The 19,883-nt window shown below is 42.6% G+C and overlaps 1 protein-coding gene across 5 annotated transcripts; it reads right to left on the minus strand.

Moving 5' to 3' along the window:
- Window positions 1-13,863: 13,863 nt before the first annotated feature.
- mtarc1.L (mitochondrial amidoxime reducing component 1 L homeolog) lies at window positions 13,864-18,717 on the minus strand. 5 transcript variants are annotated; one of them, XM_041570483.1, is made up of 3 exons: window positions 18,557-18,716; window positions 14,946-16,018; window positions 13,864-14,644 (listed from the first exon to the last, which is right to left on the minus strand). In XM_041570483.1, exon 2 carries the CDS (start codon window positions 16,007-16,009, stop codon window positions 14,966-14,968), a length of 1,044 nt encoding a protein of 347 aa, XP_041426417.1. In that variant the 5' UTR covers window positions 16,010-16,018; window positions 18,557-18,716; the 3' UTR covers window positions 13,864-14,644; window positions 14,946-14,965. The 5 variants fall into 5 exon arrangements, with proteins under 5 accessions (XP_041426417.1, XP_018122951.1, XP_018122955.1 ...); XM_018267462.2 differs by having other exon boundaries at window positions 13,864-14,902; XM_018267466.2 differs by having other exon boundaries at window positions 13,864-14,678; window positions 14,937-16,018.
- Between the last annotated feature and the right edge of the window lie 1,166 nt (window positions 18,718-19,883).

Below are 19,883 nucleotides of genomic sequence, written 5' to 3' on the forward strand. Positions count from 1 at the left end.
GAACATGTCACATAAACGTATTGAATATAAAGCAGGATGATTAAAACAAAATGCACATTCACTGGGTGAGACGTGTACTTGGCACTGGGCAGAAATCAACTGCACATAGGATAAGTAAATGAAAACAAAGGGAATGTGGGTTTCCTTGTAGTTCAGCTCCTCTAGTTCAGCATGGACATTGCCTATTCACTTGTATAAAGAAGAGCAGTGATACAGTGTGGCCAAACACTGGAAGTCTATGTGCAGCGCCTGTTTCCAATACTGCAGGGCTCCATCTGTCTCCTGTGGGGGAACAATGGAGTAAGTACTAGGCCTAGTGTCATCAAGGATTTCCTTATCCAGAGCGAGACAAGGGAAGAAATAGACAGGGTATAAGTCAGAACAGGAAGCAGGAACAGGCCAGGTCAAGGTCAAGGCTGAAATAGGTTAAGGCAAGGTTATAGGTAGGACTGGAGCAGAACCAGGAGGGAAAGACAAGGCAGGAACAGAACAAGGTAAAGTAAGAAGGAAAGGTTCAAGGTAAGGCAGGACAAGGCAAGGAAAAGAAAGGAAAGGAGGGAATCAATGCTCAGGCAAGGAGTGTTTGAAGGGCTGGACTTAAATAGTGCAACGTTAGCCCTGATTGGTTGAGTGCAAACCATTCAGGCTGCTGCTGGGCTGGGGCTGCAAAGGCCGGGTAATATATAGTGAGGAACCCTGCAGGCTGCTCACCTGGCCCAGTGGTTAAGACATCGAGCCAGAATCGCAGTAGAGCCTGACACCTCCTCTGTGCCGAACATAGGGGCCAATTGGCTTTCCCTCAAGGGAACTTCCAAATGTGGAGCAACCACGTGTAAAACCTGCAAAGCAATCACTGTCAGTCATGGATTTAAATTGAATGTAATGGACCATACATACAGTATCAGAACAAAGCTTTCTTTAACTCTAATTTAAAAAATATAGTCTATCTTTTAGAATGCAGAAGCTGTCCTAAACAATATGTTGATGATTTAATAGATCGATTTGCTGTCTAAAAGACAGAATAAGAGAACACATAAGGGCCATTGAAAAGAAGGACGATAGATCTCCTATAGGAAAGCATTTCACATCCTGTTCCCATAAGGGCAGTCAAGATTTATGGGTAAAAGTTATTGAACAAGTTAAGATTCCTCTTAGGGGTGGGGATATCTTGTACCCCCGAAACTTAAGAGAAGCCTTTTGGATCTTTACGTTAGAAACCAGGGTTCCCAGGGGTCTTAACACTAGGCATGATCTTACATGCTTATATTAATATGATTCTTGACTTTTTGTATGTCTATATGCACCCTTGGTTTTTGAGTAAAACTTTAACCCTCTTGTGATGCCATTTACATCAGATTTGGGCCTATATATTTCTGTTGTATAATTTCTGCCTGTTGGGGTATTTTGTGACTCCTCATTTACTATATAGGGGCCTAACATACTGTATATATATATATATATCTTTTGTTAGATCTTCCCCATTTATAGTCTGTTAGGATTCTTTAAACACTACTATAGGGGCCCATACGTTTTGCTACACATTTCCTACTCAAAGTTTTTCTGCATAACTGATAATAACTGATAAAAATTTTAATCATAGTAGGGAAATTGCTAACTAGAAGCCTTTTCCTTTTTATGTGTGGTTTTGTTTCCTTGTTTCTTTTAATACACTAATAAAAGGTGGTTTAAAATTTGGATACATAATATCAATGTGCTTAACAATTGTAACATTATAGGCAGTTGTTCTATGTAAAGCCCAGCAGAGGTCACTGTGAGGAAGTGCTAGTTACTTGTTTAAATGTAGTTGAACTGCAACATGGCACCCAGGCTGGTTTATGTAGGTGGGTGTGTGAATGGAATAGAATTCTATTGTGTTCCAGTCATTGGACCATGGGACAGGCTCAGTTCAAGCTGATTTGGCCCCCACTTGGGTAGCCATATTGGACAAATATCTGGTCATCTGACCAATTCAGCAAATAAGAGGCAAAGAAGCATTTTTTACCAGTTCTTACTTGGTGCAAACTTGATATTAACTACACTATCCTCGTGGATACTATACCATGTTCTGAAAGCAGAAGCCCAGATAAGAACCAGGTGATAGAGCAAAGGTTTTCTGCAGCCTCTCCAAGTAGACCAACTGCACAAGGAAATTGGGAAGCTTCTATAGCAAGGATACCTGGGAGAGAAGGTTATATTTAAATTACAGTATATACTGTATGCAGCACTTTGTACGGGAGAATATCCTCAGGGGCTCAAACAGACCTAAAAATTGTGATTTCGACATATATTGTCATATTATTCCTCTACTCCAAGCTGCCTGGATATAGACCAAAGGGACAATGTGCTGAGCTGGTTGGTGGGTGCTCCTTTATCAGGGAGACTGGGGGACTAAACTAGTAGGGAAAATAAAGGGGTGCCTCTTGTGAACATCTTTGACCCCAACCTGAGCATAAGAACATTTTACCTGCCATTAACTATACCGGTTGCATAAATATTCACTTGTTAGTACAATTATAAAGGAACTGGTTTTGTCCGTACCTCACAGAAATGCTGCCGATGTGTAAAGGACGTCCCTGAGCTGCTGCGCCAGCTACACAACCAGTGCTTTCTCTATTGACTCACTGGCCACTTTCCTGACTCACTGGCCATTCTCCTGACTCCTTGTCCATTCTCCTGACTTGCTGGCCACTCTATTGACTCACTGGCCATTCTCCTGACTCCTTGTCCATTCTCCTGACTTGCTGGCCACTCTATTGACTCACTGGCCATTCTCCTGACTCCCTGTCCACTCTCCTGCCTCGCTGGCCATGCTATTGACTCACTGGACACTCTCCTGACTCGCTGGCCACTCTATTGACTCACTGGACACTCTCCTGACTCACTGGCCATTCTCCTTACTCCCTGTCCACTCTCCTGACTCGCTGGCCACTCTATTGACTCACTGGCCATTCACCTGACTCCCTGTCCACTCTCCTGACTCGCTGGCCACTCTATTGACTCACTGGACACTCTCCTGACTCACTGGACACTCTCCTGACTCGCTGGCCACTCTATTGACTCACTGGACACTCTCCTGACTCACTGGCCATTCTCCTTACTCCCTGTCCACTCTCCTGACTCGCTGGCCACTCTATTGACTCACTGGCCATTCACCTGACTCCCTGTCCCTGTCTTCTGACTTGCTGGACACTCTCCTGACTTACATACTTATATTAATAGGATTCTTGACTTTTTGTATGTCTATATGCACCCTTGGTTTTTGAGTAAAACTTTTACCCTGTTGTGACGCTATTTACATCATATATGGGCCTATATACACAGTGCTACGCAATATGTTGGCGCTATATAAATACATGTTAATAATAATAATAATATATATTTCTTTTGTATAATTTCTGCCTATAGCCTGTTGGGGTATTTTGTGACTCTTCATTTACCATAGGGGCTTAGATATTCATATTCATATATATATATATATATATATATATATATATATATATATATATATATATATATATATATATATATATTTCCCTTACGTCCCCTTCGGCAGCACAATGAGATTTATTTTGTCTCTCCTGCTATGTAGGACAAGTGAAAAACAAAAACAGCCATAAGGGTTAACCTCAGCTCCTCCCATAAATAGGTGTCCCCCAGTCACACCCTTCAGTGTTTTTTTGTCCTACCTGGTGTAGGCAAGTGATTGTGTTCTAATGTTATTTTCTTGTCTTTCAGGAGCGTTATATGAAGAACCAGGTGCCAGATCCCTAGGGGATCTGAAGACCGCAGGGTGACTAGCCGAGGGTTTTAGTTCACCCGGAGGCGCAGGATAGCCTCTTAGGTTTCTTTTTTGTTATGTAGCCGAGGGCTACCCTGAACAAAGATGGCGACCGCGGCTATGCGGTGTGCGCGTCGCAAGTGGATGACGTCTGGACGCCTGAAGGGTAAAAAGATGGCTTGCGAATAGTTACGCGCCAATTCAGGCGCAAAAATAAACGCATTCGGTCTGCTTGGCGACTTGCGTTCTCTGCCTAGGTCGCAGCCTCCCTAGTTAGGCTGTAAGGTATGGGGGATTCAGCTGGGAACAAAACGAAGTTTGATATGTTCAAATCTGAAATTTTTTTTTTTTTTTTTTTCTCAGATGTCTGATACCCATGATCCCCCACCATCTAAAAGGCATAAGAAATCTAAGCACCAACAATGCAGGGCATGTGATGTTCCCTTACCTGATGACTATGACAGAAGGTTCTGTAAGGACTGTATGTTGTTTTTGGCACAAAAAGGGTCCACAGGAGAAGAATCGTCTGAGTGGATTAAAACCTTTATAAAATCTACCATGCAAGAGATGTTAGATCAAATTCAGCCAAACACTACTGTGTCTACAGAGTTAGATACCCAGAGTAATCCTATTTATCTGGAAGATTCAGAGCTTGATTCGTCTTCTGAGGAGGAAGAAGCTTTGGCAGTTTTTCCGATTCAGGATACTTCCAAATTGATTAAAAGAGTCAGACAGACAATGGATTGCCTTGATGGGGTTGAGGAACCTCAGTCATCTTCCTTAGCTGTGCCTAAGAAAACTTTTCCCGTCCATCCTATCATGAAGGAGTTGATGAGTAGGGAATGGAAGAATCCTGAGAAGGCTCCTTCTATAACCAAAAGGCAGAAACTTCTGTTTCCTATTTAGGAGGAGGAATTGCAGTCCTGGGAAGCACCCCCAAAGGTAGACATAGCTGTTGCAAGACTGTCAAAAAGAACTCTGTTACCAGTCGAGGATGGCTCAGGTCTAAAAGACCCTATGGAACGCAAGATGGAAGGCGTTTTGAAAAGATCTTATTCTACCGCAGCAGCCTTATGCAAGCCTGCTTTAGCAGCCTCTGGGGTCGCAAGATCGATTAAGCACTGGCTTAAACAGTTTTCAGATGACCTAAATAATAGAGTTCACAGACAGGAACTGCTGGAATCTCTGTCTAAAGTTAGTTTAGCAGTCGATTTTTTGTGTGATGCATCTACGGAAAGCATTAAGCTGGCAGCAAAATCCATGGCTTTGACTACGGCAGCCAGAAGAGCCTTGTGGCTCAGGTCTTGGCCAGCTGACGTGGCCTCTAAGAACAGCCTCTGTGCTATGAAGTTTGAGCCAGGTCGTCTGTTTGGTACAGAATTAGACAAGCTTCTGGAATCCCTATCAGGGACAAAGAACAAACGTCTTCCACAAGAAAATTTTTCTAGACGCAATAGAAACTCTTTTTTCCGCTCAAGGAGGTCTCCAAGAAGAGAGAATACTTCTCAGAAGGATGATAGGAAAGAGCCGACTAGCTCCTTTCGCCCTTACAGAGGTTTCACGTCTTCCAGGGGAGAAAGATCAAGGGGTAAGGCTATTCCCCATAAAAGAAACCCTTCCTTATGACGCCAGAAGTTGGCTTCCTGTGGGAGGAAGATTAACTTTTTTTCTTCCGGAATGGGAAGACATCATTGCAGACATCTGGATACGTCAGATAGTGGAAGAAGGTTATGTAATAGAATTTCTTCGTCTACCTCCCCAAAGATTCGTCATTACTCCTCCAGCCTCTTTTGCGAAGCAGCTGGCTCTAGAAAAGGCGATTATAGAATTTGTTTCCTCCAGGGTCCTCGAACAGGTACCTCTGTCAGAAATTCAGCGGGGCACGTATTCCAGAGTGTTCTTGGTGCCCAAACCCAACGGGTCTTTCAGAACTATTATAGACCTAAGGTTTGTGAATCAGTTTATCCGGAAAAAGTCTTTCCGCATGGAAACCATCAAGTCAGTGATAAACATTCTAGACAGAGGGGACTATATGGTTTCTTTGGACCTGAAAGATGCTTACCTCCATGTGCCGGTGCATCAAGACCACAGAAAATATCTCAGAATTGCCGTGGTTATCAGGGGAACTCTTCACCATTATCAGTTCAGAGTCTTACCGTTTGGCATAGCAACAGTGCCACGAGTGTTCACAAAGATTGTGGTCTCCATTGCGGCTGTTTTAAGAGAGGAAGGGATCTCAGTAATACCTTACCTGGACGACTGGCTAATCACATCAGTGTCGGCTTCCCTTCTGGAAAAACATCTAAACAAGACCATTCTTTTACTCCAAAAATTGGGGTGGATCATAAATTGGGAGAAGTCATGCCTAGTTCCTTCCAGATCAATTCAATTTCTGGGACTTCGGATCGACTCGGCAGTAATGAAGATCTTTTTACCTCAAGAGAAAATCTCCAGGATTTTACTTTCAATCCGTCAGTTAATGGAGAATCCCCTTTGCTCAATCAGAGAATTGATGAGGGTACTCGGCATTATGACCTCATCCATAGAGGCAGTACCCTGGGCACGGTTTCACATGAGACCTCTCCAATCAGAGATATTAATGAAATGGGATCGCAAGACTTCATCCTTAGAGACCAAAATTTATCTCAGCCCAGAGACACGACTTCATCTGAGATGGTGGCTTCAGGAAAAGAACCTGTTGCGGGGTCGAGTTCTGCAACAGACCGAATGGGCAGTATTGACCACGGATGCTTCTCAGTCGGGTTGGGGAGCCCACTTCGAACAGATAACAGCACAAGGAGTATGGGATCCTTGGGAAAGCTCCATGTCCTCAAATTTCAGGGAACTGAGAGCAGTGTACAATGCGATCTGGAAATTTCAACATCATCTGAAGGGGAAGAATCTAAAAATCCTGTCGGACAACTCAACGACAGTAGCATATATAAACAAGCAAGGAGGGACCAGGAGCCAATGGTTAAATCAGGAAGTGTTCAGGATCCTATCGTGGGCAGAAGACAATGTTCCCTTTATCATGGCGGTACATATAAAGGGGGAGGAAAATTATCTGGCAGATCATCTGAGCAGGAAAAGAATCAGTCCTGGGGAGTGGAGTCTGAATCAACAGATATTTGCGAGGATCACACAAAGATGGGGGACCCCATCTATAGATCTGATGGCGACCAAGGAGAATCGCAAAGTTCAAAAGTTTTGTTCTCTGAACAGGTGGGAGCGGCCAGACTTCATAGATGCCATGTCTTTCAGTTGGGGATTTCGCCTAGTGTACATATTTCCCCCCATACCGATGATTCCGAAGGTTCTGCTGAAGATCAGGACAGAACACGTACAGGCCATTGTAGTGACTCCTTTCTGGCCCAAGAGGAGTTGGTTTTCTCTTCTGATGAGAATGTCCAGAAAGCAGTTCTGGGTCTTGCCCCAGTTTCCGACTCTTCTAACCCAGGGACCCATTTGCTGTCAGGACCTGCCAAGACTACAGATGACAGCTTGGAGATTGACAGGTCCCTTCTAGTGTCTCAAGGACTATCTCCAGAAGTAGTAAACATCCTAGTTCAGTCCAGGAAGAAATCTACTAACACAGCATATTCAAGAATTTGGAGGCTGTTTAGGAGTTGGTGTGGTAAGAAAGGAATTGTTCCAACTAAACCCAAGGTTTCTGTGATATTGAAATTCCTGCAAGAAGGGTTTGATAAGGGCCTAGCAGTCAACACTATCAAGGTGCAAATATCCGCACTTTCTGCATTTTTCAATTGTTCCCTTGGATCCTTGCCTATATTGAAGAGGTTTGTAAAGGCGGTTTCAAAAATTAGGCCTAGAATTCTTCAACCACCTCCTTCTTGGGATCTGCCTCTAGTTCTCAGCAAGTTATGTGAGAGTCCATACGAACCTATTGAACACTGTTCTTTGAAATGTTTGTCGTTCAAGGCCTTATTCTTGATAGCAATTACTTCAGCTAAAAGAATTGGGGAGTTACAATCTCTGTCAGTAAAGGAGCCTTATTTATCTTTTCGCACGGATAGAGTGGTTCTGAGGACCATGCCGAGCTTTAGAACCAAGGTTGCTTCTTTTTGCAATATCAACCAGGAGATTGTGTTGCCTAATCTTCCCGAGACTCAAGATATGAATGATCAACTTCACTTATTGGATATTGGAAGAATTCTTAAAGTCTATGTTAAGCAAACAGAAGACATTAGGAAGGTTGAAAATCTGTTTATTAGCTTTACAGGAAAAAGTAAAGGATTAAAAGCTTCTAAACCATCTCTAAGTCGCTGGATAAAAGAAACCATTCAGATGGCGTACATAAAAGCTAATCTTAAGCCACCCCTGCAGGTGAAAGCTCACTCCACCAGGAAAGTCTCTACATCTTGGGCAGAAGCAGCAGGTGTTTCTATGGATCAGATATGCAGATCTGCTACCTGGAGTAATCCGAATACGTTTATTCGACACTACAGGGTAGACATCTCAGCCGCTAGGGAAGCTTCCTATGGTGGAAAAATTCTTCAGAAGGCATTATAATGGATCCCACCCTTATTACTTGCTAATTCTCATTGTGCTGCCGAAGGGGACGTAAGGGAAAGAGTAAATTTATACTTACCGTAATTTACTTTTCCCTTAGTCCCTTCGGCAGCAAATATCCCTCCCTATTAAAAATTAAGCATTGCATGTTGTGTGGTTACTGAACAAAAAAACACTGAAGGGTGTGACTGGGGGACACCTATTTATGGGAGGAGCTGAGGTTAACCCTTATGGCTGTTTTTGTTTTTCACTTGTCCTACATAGCAGGAGAGACAAAATAAATCTCATTGTGCTGCCGAAGGGACTAAGGGAAAAGTAAATTACGGTAAGTATAAATTTACTCTTATATATATATATATATATATATATATATATATATATATATATATATATTAAAACACACTGGTGACATCTTGTGGATGTTTTAAATGTATTACAAGTTTATACCTTTTAATCACGATTTCATCAAAAAAGTATTTAATATTTAATATTTATCCACGTATTTATATTTTTATTGAAAATGTTTAAACATAGATGTACAAATATTTGATATATGAATGGCAAATTTGTTGTGGCCATGTTTTACTATAAACAATTACCTGCTATTGGTCAGGAGAAATTTAATTGAACACATGATTTATATTGAAGTGGTAATCACCAGAGAGCACTGATTGGTTTAGAATTAAGCACTATGTTATTTATTGTGAGTTTTTTGGTGTTTGTATTATCCTTGAAAAAGGTCCCAATCGGGACCGAAACGTCGGGCACAGACACAATGTAATAATAAAGAAATTGGCTTTTACAACAGGGAGTGCTGGTCTCAGAATAATTGGTGTATATATATATATATATATATGTATATATATATATTTATTTATTTATTTTTTGTTAGATCCTCCCCATTTATAGTCTGTTAGGATTCTTTAATCACTACTATAGGGGCCCACCCATTTTTGCTACACATTTCCTACTTAAAGTTTCTCAGCATAACTGATAATTCCCAAATGAGTAAAACTATTTTAATCATAGTAGGGAAATTGCTAACTAGAAGCCTTTTCCTTTTTATGTGTGGTTTTGTTTCCTTGTTTCTTTTAATACACTAATAAAAGGTGGTTTAAAATGTGGATATATAATATCAATGTGATTAACAATTGTAACATTATGGGCGGTTGTTCTATGTAAAGCCCAGCAGAGGTCACTGTGAGGAAGTGATGAATATCTCTTTGTATGCCTATGATTAAGAGAATGTTTTCTATATGCATAAGGCAATGCTGTTAACGCCATTGCTGCAATAAACTTCTCCTAATTTTATCCGGAGTGCTGTCTGATTTGCTCATTGGACCTATATCACAGTTGGGACGCTGGTGGCTGAGCTGATTGGAGGGACACTGCGTAGTGGCCATTCTCCTGACTTCCTGTCCACTCTCCTGACTTCCTGTCCACTCTCCTGACTCGCTGGCCATTCTCCTGACTCACTGGACACTCTCCTGACTCGCTGGCCATTCTCCTGACTCACTGGACACTCTCCTGACTCGCTGGCAATTCTCCTGACTCACTGGACACTCTCCTGACTCCATGTCCACTCTCCTGACTCGCTGGACACTCTCCTGGCTCGCTGGCCATTCTCCTGACTCACTGGACACTCTCCTGACTCGCTGGCCATTCTCCTGACTCACTGGACACTCTCCTGACTCGCTGGCCATTCTCCTGACTCACTGGACACTCTCCTGACTCGCTGGACACTCTCCTGGCTCGCTGGCCATTATCCTGACTTCCTGTCCACTCTCCTGACTCACTAACCCACTCTCCTGACATGCTGGCCATTCTCCTGACTCCATGTCCACTCTCCTTATTTGCTGGCCACTCTCCTGACTCGCTGGCCATTCTCCTGACTACCTGTCTACTCTCCTGACTCGATGGCCATCCTCCTGACTCACTGGCCATTCTCCTGACTACCTGTCTACTCTCCTGACTCGATGGCCATTCTCCTGACTACCTGTCTACTCTCCTGACTCGTTGGCCATTCTCCTGACTACCTGTCTACTCTCCAGACTCGATGGCCATCCTCCTGACTCGCTGGCCATTCTCCTGACTACCTGTCTACTCTCCTGACTCGATGGCCATTCTCCTAACTGTATGTCCACTCTCCTGACTCGCTGGCCATTCTCCTGACTACCTGTCTACTCTCCTGACTCGATGGCCATTCTCCTAACTGTATGTCCACTCTCCTGACTCGCTGGCCATTCTCCTGACTACCTGTCTACTCTCCTGACTCGCTGGCCATTCTCCTGACACTATGTCCACTCTCCTGACTTGCTGGCCACTCTCCAGGCTTTCAGCAGGGCCAGAAGCTTCTCCTGTTCTCTAAGATGGGTGGAATGTGCAGAATCCTAGGGTGACCCAGTGTTCACAGGTACAATTATAGTGAGCGGACAGGTACAGTTATATGATAAAATAGTAATAAGTAATATTATAGGTAACATGTCACTTTTATATAACCATTTAAAAGGTTAGTAATGTCTGCATTTTTTTAGATGGAGTCACCTGAACTACACAGCTTGAACCCCAATATTACCTGCATTGTATCCCCACCTATAAGCTCTACTTGCTGCTTCTGTGCTGAGCCAATGTCAGATGTCCTATATTAGTGGGGGGCTTGTGAGTATAGAATCAGTATCATAAGTTACAGCCAAGCTCAGCACTAGAGGGCAAGGCTTGTGGAGAATGTGATTGGCTGGTTTCTAGTTATAGTACTAGTTTCATTAGTCTCCTGTTGGGGTAGAACATGTTGGTGCCCTGTTACACCCCCGATATGCTTCTATGCTTTGGGTAAGGTATTGGCTTTAAAAATAGCAGGGTTATAATGAATTTTAACCCAGGAAATGTCAGGGCTCCTACTAGCTTTCACCTAAACCATGTGACTCCCACAAAAATCATTACAGTTGTCTGTGTTAGTTTCTGCCTATTGTACATTTATTAGCAGTAAGTCAGTAGATAGAGGTCTTATGGTTCCACCTACTGGTTAGTACTTGGTATTTGTTTAAAAAAATAAGGTGCACAATAACTTTGCCTTGAAAGAAGGCAAAGTCCAACTTCAGGTCACCCGACCAAAAGGCCCATAATAAAATATGAGTCTTAAGTTCTTCTTCTGAGAACTAAGGAAGGCCCCTTTATCCCTGACCTCACTCACGAGGCAATGTCTTTATAATCTCTTGGCTGCAAAGCAAGGTGCCCCTCTGTCCAACTACATCAGCCAAAAGGGCTAAAGATAAACAAATGACCTGAGAAGAGGTTTCAAAACAAATGTGCCCTCTGTGGGTTTCAAGACGAGAAGGAGCCTGATCTTCCCCCTCGATTAGTGCAGGACTTGGAGGTTATTGCACCAATCAATGTGGACAGGCAACAAACATGGAATTAAAGGAAAACTATACCCCCAAAATGAATACTTAAGCAACAGATAGTTCATATCATATTAAGTGGCATATTAAAGAATCTTACCAAACTGGAATATATATTTAAGTAAATATTGCCCTTTTACATCTCTTGCCTTGAGCCACCGTTTCGTGATGGTCTGTGTGCTGCCTCAGAGATCACCTGACCAGAAATACTACAGCTCTAACTGTAACAGGAAGAGATCACCTGACCAGAAATACTGCAACTCTAACTGTAACAGGAAGAGATCACCTGACCAGAAATACTACAGCTCTAACTAACAGGAAGAGATCACCTGACCAGAAATACTGCAGCTCTAACTGTAACAGGAAGAGATCACCTGACCAGAAATACTGCAGCTCTAACTGTAACAGAAAGAGATCACCTGACCAGAAATACTGCAGCTCTAACTGTAACAGGAAGAGATCACCTGACCAGAAATACTGCAGCTCTAACTGTAACAGAAAGATCACCTGACCAGAAATACTGCAGCTCTAACTGTAACAGGAAGAAGTGTGGAAGCAAAAGACACAACTCTGTCTGTTAATTGGCTCATGTGACCTAACATGTATGGTTTGTTGGTTTGTTTGTGTGCACAGTGAATCCTACGATCCCAGGGGGCGGCCCTTATTTTTTAAAATGGCAATTTTCTATTTATGATTACCCAATGGCACATACTACTAGAAAAGTATATTATTATGAAAATGGTTTATTTACATGAAGCAGGATTTTACATATGAGCTGTTTTATGCAATATCTTTTTATAGAGACATTACATTATTTGGGGGGTATAGTTTTCCTTTAAAATTAATACAGACCCCAGGTTACCTATGAGATTGGGTCTTTAGGTTTGTTCTCACCTTGAATTTGTATGTATTAAATGCAACTTAGAAAGATGTTTGTCTTAACATAGTATTTATTTTTACTTTCCTGTGTATATTTCTGTGCTCCTCAGTAGACAACACGCGCCAGAGGAGCGGGTGGTTTATTAAAGCTAAATGCTAATAAAGGCCAAGCAAAACCACAGTACATTACTTTAATAGCTTCCGTTTGTAAGTGCGACTTGTATGTAAGATGGATGTTTGTAACCTGGGGTCTCCCTGTAGAGAACATGATATTTGGCTTATTAACCAGATGTCTTAGTATACCCAATGCCTATTTGGCTGGGATAAAAACCAATTACAGATACCATTAGGCCCTAGGGAAACTGAGCAGCAAATAGACAAATTAGATTCCATGTTAAATACTGTGGTAGAAATTAGGATGCACCGAATACAGGATTCGGTTCGGGATTTGGTCAGGATTCTGCCTTTTTCAGCAGGATTTTGATTCGGCCGAATACTTCTGCCAGGCCAAACCGAATCCTAATTTGCATATGCAAATTAGGAGCAGGAAGGTAAATTGAGTGACTTTTTATCACAAAACAAGGAAGTAAAAAATGTTTTCCCCTTCCCATCCCTAATTTGCATATGCAATGCAAATTAGAATTCAGATTTGGTTCATTATTTGGCCAAATATTTCCCGAAGGAACAAAATAGTGGATTCGGTTTATCCCTAGTAGAAATATTACACATGAAATAGTAGTGTGTCAGGCTGATCCTTAATTGAGATGGATTTGGGGGTGTGTGTGGAAAAAAAGCTGTGCAACTCTAGGTAGTGTCAAATATACCCCCTGTTTTGACATGGTCTAGTTCAGTTGGGTTTATGCAATAAAGGTGCATAAAAACTGTATGAAGTTCCAAATTTAGATATGTTTATATTCCTGCCACCCATACGAGACACTTCCCAGCCCGTTAGTCTCCCTCGTCTTGTTCCTTTTGTGAAGTGATGGGAGTTCTGGTTGTTGAAGTCCCTCTGCTTTCCATAAAGTGGGGCTGCAGAGACCTCAGCACACCTGACTGACTGTTATTAGGCATATTCATGAAAGTGAAAGAGGGGTGCTCCTGTGGTAGGGTTGCAAATAGGACATTATTTTACAGATGGTGATGAAACAACAAGGTTGACAGGTATGGGATCTGTTATTTGGAATGCTTGGGACCTAGATTTTCCATTGTTGGCCTAAACCCACCCATATCGACATCCCTATCAGCATAAGCCGAAATTCAAGACAGCAGGGCCTGAAATTCATTAGTAACTGATTTATTGACATTAATCTCTGATGTGTGCCCAGTTTAAGGATTAAACAGTTGAAAAGAAACAAATTAATATCACAAGTCATTTTTATGGAGTTTCCAGGAAGATCCAGTATTGTGCAGTTCTGTAGGCTGGTCTAAGGGGCACCATTGGTAAAGTGTTCCTTAGACATTCAGCCTTGTATTTGTGGGCTGCTCTCGCTCTAGGACCATTTACCGTACATGGGTCTATACACAGATGGCCACCTTCATACTGTTCCATGCATTCAGGCCAATGGCAGGAAAGACAGCAGGAAGCAATGGCTCCACTACTTCCTCACCTGCCAATGCCCCATTCACAGCCAGACATTGGCAGATGGAATTTTCATTTGTGGCTGATTGCTGAGATTAGTTATTGGAAGGCCTTAAAGGAATACGATGCTGAGATGCAAGCTGTAATGGTAGTGAAGCCTCGTATAGTAGAGTGCCATAGATAGAAGCAGTTCATAGTAAGTAGGAATTATATTGAGAATAAATCAAAGAAGCTTTGCCAACGAGTTTAACTTTTTCATTGTTTTAAATGCTTAGTCTGGTTGTTAGGGTTATGGGTCCTTTGCAGGCTGTTGGCCTTGTTAGACCAACAGCCTGTAACCGTTAGCTACCACGGTCACGTAGGTTAAGGTTTCCTTATTCCATTCCTTGGGTATGTTGTCTGTAGGTCAAGTTTTCCTTATTCCATTCCTTGGGTATGTTGTCTGTAGGTCAAGTTTTCCTTATTCCATTCCTTGGGTATGTTGTCTGTAGGTCAAGTTTTCCTTATTCCATTCCTTGGGTACGTTGTTTTTAGGTTAAGGTTTCCTTATTCTATTCCTTGGGTACATTGTCTGTAGGTCAAGTTTTCCTTATTCCATTCCTTGGATATGTTGTCTGTAGGTCAAGTTTTCCTTATTCTATTCCTTGGGTACGTTGTTTTTAGGTTAAGGTTTCCTTATTCTATTCCTTGGGTACATTGTCTGTAGGTCAAGTTTTCCTTATTCCATTCCTTGGGTATGTTGTCTGTAGGTCAAGTTTTCCTTATTCCATTCCTTGGGTATGTTGTCTGTAAGGAACCGTTTCAGTTTTGTCCCTTCCTGGTGACACGATACACTGGATCACCCACTCGGATCATGCCGGTCTGTTCCACACCATAATACTGGCCAAAGAGAGGAGAGTTATTGTACAGGTGCTTCAAGGATGGATCGCTTTGCCGAAAGGTTCTCAGGGTGTCCAGTGGCTCCTTGCGGGTTATAACTCCGCTGTCGGGGTTCACAGTGGTCAAGACACAACGGCCACAAGCCATCACTCTCTTCAGCCTGGTGGTGCCGAGCCTCACATCATCCCAGCCATCCTCCGCGAAGGCCTCGCACCCTGATGTCACAATGCAAGGTCGGAAGTTTGCCAATGAGACTGGCTCCTCGAGGCGAGTGTTGAGCGCCTCCAGGGAGGTCTCAGATAAGAGCATGATGGGACTAGCATCAGGGTAAGCGATGACGTCTTTATCTCTGAACAACTTTTCCACCTTCTTGGACTTTCTTGGTCGCATGGCGTCAGCCTCAAAATGAACTAAGTGGTAGGGTTGGCTGCTCTGGAAATAGTTGGTTAGCCATTCAGAAACCTGCTCGCCAGAGTCTCTACCCTGAATGTCGAGTCCAAATACCCTGCAGTCGAGCACCCGATTAGTCTTGGGCAGTGGCAATGCAATCTGAACCTCCTGCATTCCTGGACCATTAAGGCACAGAGTGTTACCACTAAAAGTTGCTGAGATGAGGACTATCCTAGGCTCCTGTCTGCCGGTCACCATGTTCCCCTCCTCCGTCACTACCAGCCAATGCCTGTCCTCAAGTTGCCCGCTCTTCAGACCTAGAGTAGAACATTCAGCCTCCTGCACAGGCACGGCCCGGCAGGACTTCACGGGGTAGATCAGGAGCTGAGACACGGTGCCAACCTGTTGCAGTTCCTCATCTTCACCTTGTCGTTTCCGCCACCACATCCAGGAAGCCACAGCCGTGAGCCCAAGGCCAGCAGCACAGAGCAAGGGCAAGCGATGGCGAGATATAGACAGAGCAGCGGCTCGTAGTGCCCCAACTGCACCAGAAATCACTGTGTTGGACATCTTCATGCAAGACTCCTGCAATTACACAACTCTTATTGTTATTGTGCAGTTCCCACCGATGTCTATAAATACAACTATACAGAGAATGAACACACTATACTGGGTATATTATACACTTCTAACTAGGTAAACATTCCTCATTTATAAAGCTACATAGTGCGAGTCAAGTCTAATGAAGAGAAACTAATTATCCTGACTTTCAGCTTCCATGCACTTTGATATCTCTTACTTGGTTAATAGTTAACAAAGAGAATGTGGGTTGGTACCAAGAGATTGTTGCTCCATTAGGTGAAATGGTGCAACAAGCAGCAACGGTCTCAGTTATAACCAGGGGGAAGTGATGTCACAATAGAGTTTTATTAGTAGATATTCCCAGGTGTATTAGATACAGGTTTGCTTGTTGCCCAGGTCATGGTACTTGAATAGGATCACTTTTTTTGTCATATTCTTGTTTGGATCTTGTCTACATGGATCTGCTCATTGGACCCAAGGGCCAGTTGCTATTGGCTATTCATCTTTGTGAGCATTTTGCACAGTAATGGGCAGATTTATCAAAGGTCGGATTTGGAATGTAGGTGAATTTTTTCTAATGTACTAGAAAATTCAATTCATATTCAATTCGAATATGAACAAAAATCTAAAAATTTTCCTCTGAAAAAAGAACTCGAATATCAGGAAGGCTATTAACATCTTCAAATGGGTTCAATGGATCTCTGCCTTGGACCGAATTAATTCGGCAGGTTTTAGGTGGTGAATATTAAAATTAGAACTGTTTCCATGGTCGAGGTGTGATAAATCTCACATTGGAATTTACATTCGAATTGGGCGATTATAATTAGAATGTGTGAATTTTGACACCATAAAATTTTTTGAAAATTTACTATTCGACCCATAATAAATCTGCCCCAAAGTGAGAACTAGAACCTGTGCAGCACCCGACTGGCTGGGAGGTGAGATGCACAAAAGTAGAGTTGGTGCCCAGAATGTGGATTATATTTGGACTGCAACGGATGGAGTGATTGGCCATTATTAGGAGTGACACCGACTTGTCCAGTTTAATGAGTGTTCAGCCTTCCCGTGGGTACTTTCCTATAGGTCGACACCAGTGTTGGATTGGGACACCAAGAACCCACCAGAAAACCCGATATCACTTAGATTGTGAGCTGTACGGTTCAGGGACCTCCTTCCAGGGTCAGACTGGACCAACAGGACAAACCTGGTGAGTCCCAACCCTTGTTGGCCCTACCGGCCCAGGCCTGCTCCCCCGCCTGGCCCCAACTGTGGCAGTGGGAAGAGGAAATAAGGTGCACGTTGTGGGGGGAGGGGCGGATGACTTGCGGAGGGGTCTGGGGGCCCCTGAAGATGGAGCCTCAGTGACCCCAAATCGGATGCCTCCTTCTTTCTACAGTGTCTCTAACCACATGGTACTTATTCTCTCTGTGTATATATTTATTATAATGCTTGTCCTCCCTACATTGCCTAATTTAACCCTTTCTTAGCTTCATTTTACTTTTTTGTGGTTGGACTATAAAAAAACACAAGCAGGGTTAATTATTTGGGCTCCAGAAAGAGAGAACATTCCACCCTGGCCATTTTCCCCCTGGAAAATTTCCCAGCATCCCGCAGGTTATTCCCACCATGGGTGAGACTTTATTAACTCTTATGATTGTAAAATACATAAAGTCCAACTCTAATACAATGAGCAATGGCTAAGGGCCCTAATGCTGCATTACGTTAATCCCTTTCACTTCCATTACAGTTACTGTTGCCTCCTCTAATAACGGCCACATATCAAATCAACATCCACGTGAGCAATTAATATAGCTTCACGCTGCAGACTAAACTGATTCAGGTGAAGCCATGCAGTAAATGAATTGCTACTTATACATGCAGCGTAGATTCAGCATATGACCGGTATTAAAGGGGTGAGGGGCCAATCCTAATTACAGTCAATAGTGAGTTGAAGCTCTCAGACTAAAGCTGCACAAACACCCTCATTATACTCCAAGTAAAAGAAATCTGGGTGGGATTGAGACTGCGCATTGTGTCCTGACACTTCTGACAATCTCACACCTGATATTTAAACAGTGTTTTTTATTAACCAGGTAAAACAGGAGCTTGTATAAGTGACTTGTGCTATAGTTCAGTTGCACAAACACAAGTGTACTTATACAACACACACAGCCACAGGAAGGCAATGGAGCTTTAACTCTAGTGTATATCTAGCTCATATGGCATGCTGGGAGCTGTAGTTCAGTAACATTTGAGGAGTCCCCATTTGCAGGACTCACCCATTCACCCTATAGCTGGGGGACACAAAGTTGTTAGTGCAAGGACATGTCTACTCCCTGCTTCCTTGGGTTTCAGCGTTAACGGCCCTTTAACAGTATTCCAAGTGCCCCAACAAATCCCAGCAGTGAATATTTTTAGCTCAGCAGCATTAACACTCTGTCCCCATTACTAACACCCCCCTCTGTACTCACTGCCCCACTGCTTAACACTCAGGGAGTTTCAGGCCTATACACAGGGAGGAAGTTGGGAAGTCAGACTCACTGTATCGTCGATTCCTCGCTGGAGTTTTGCTGCACTCTGTTAACTTTGTCTCTTGTACAGTCCCACTCACTCAATAGGGCTCAGCCTACTTTCCCAGCTATTCACATGGCCCAGAGGCGGAGATTCCCAAGCAAAGCCCACTAAGTGTGTGTGTGTTAGTGTGTGTGTCATACCTCCCAACATTTTGGAAGTAAAAAGAGGGACAAAAATTTTTTTCCCGCACGTAGCGCAGCAATTTTTTTGACCACACCCCTTTCCGGGGCCACACCCCCTAATTACCATGTTTGTTTTACAAAATTTGGCAGGTTATGAAAGTTTGAAAATATTTCTCCTCATCTAAACTGTGTTTTTGTGTCTCAAAATTGTTACAAAGTATCTTATTTGCACCTGTTAGCTGTTCTGGGCTCTGCTAAAAGCCAATTAAGTGAGAAACTTTGTTTCTTTTTCTGTCTGTTCAGTGCAGAGAAAAGAGGGACTTTCCAGTACAAATGAGGGACTGCGGGTTGAGCTGTCAAAAGAGGGACTGTCCCTCCGAAAAAGGGACAGTTGGGAGGTATGGTGTCTTAGTGTGTGTGTGTGTGTTAGTGTGTGTGTTAGTGCTCTCACATGCTGCTAAGTCCTACATGGAGAGTGGGGCTGTACATATAGTAACTGTGTGTGTGTCTGTGTGTCTGTATATGTATATATATATATATATGTATATATATATATGTATGTATATATCTATATATGTATATATATATATGTATGTATATATCTATATATGTATATATATATATGTATGTATATATGTATATATGTATATATATATATATATGTATATATATATATGTATGTATATATATATATATATATATATATATATATATATATATATATACACATATATATATATATATATATATATATATATAGCTCACAGTCCAGAGGTGAACATAGTAAGTATCAATAATCAGTCCTGGGTTTCCAGTCACCCACCCAACATTGTTGCACTACAACTCCCATAACCCCCTAGGAGCCTTTGAGAATCCTAATGCTGGCAGTTGTAGTTCAGCAACCTCTGCCTGGTGTATATACAGCTTGCCATACATTGAAAGATCTGCTTATGGTCACTTTGATACCAGGCTGATCGGAGGGTTTGGATCTCAGTGATTGGGGGAGGGTGCAGGCTCGGGGGGAGAGGAACGGATAAATGAGCTGATTCCGGAGGCATTTCTGTTGGGAGGGATAAAAACAGTTTTATAAAATATAAATTTATATATGATACAGGGAAACAGAAACTGAAACAGGAGCAAATCAGCCCAATGAGCAAATCCATGGGGAACAG

This window comes from Xenopus laevis, chromosome 1L, assembly GCF_017654675.1.
Source record: "Xenopus laevis strain J_2021 chromosome 1L, Xenopus_laevis_v10.1, whole genome shotgun sequence".
Classification (NCBI taxonomy): Eukaryota; Metazoa; Chordata; class Amphibia; order Anura; family Pipidae; genus Xenopus; species Xenopus laevis.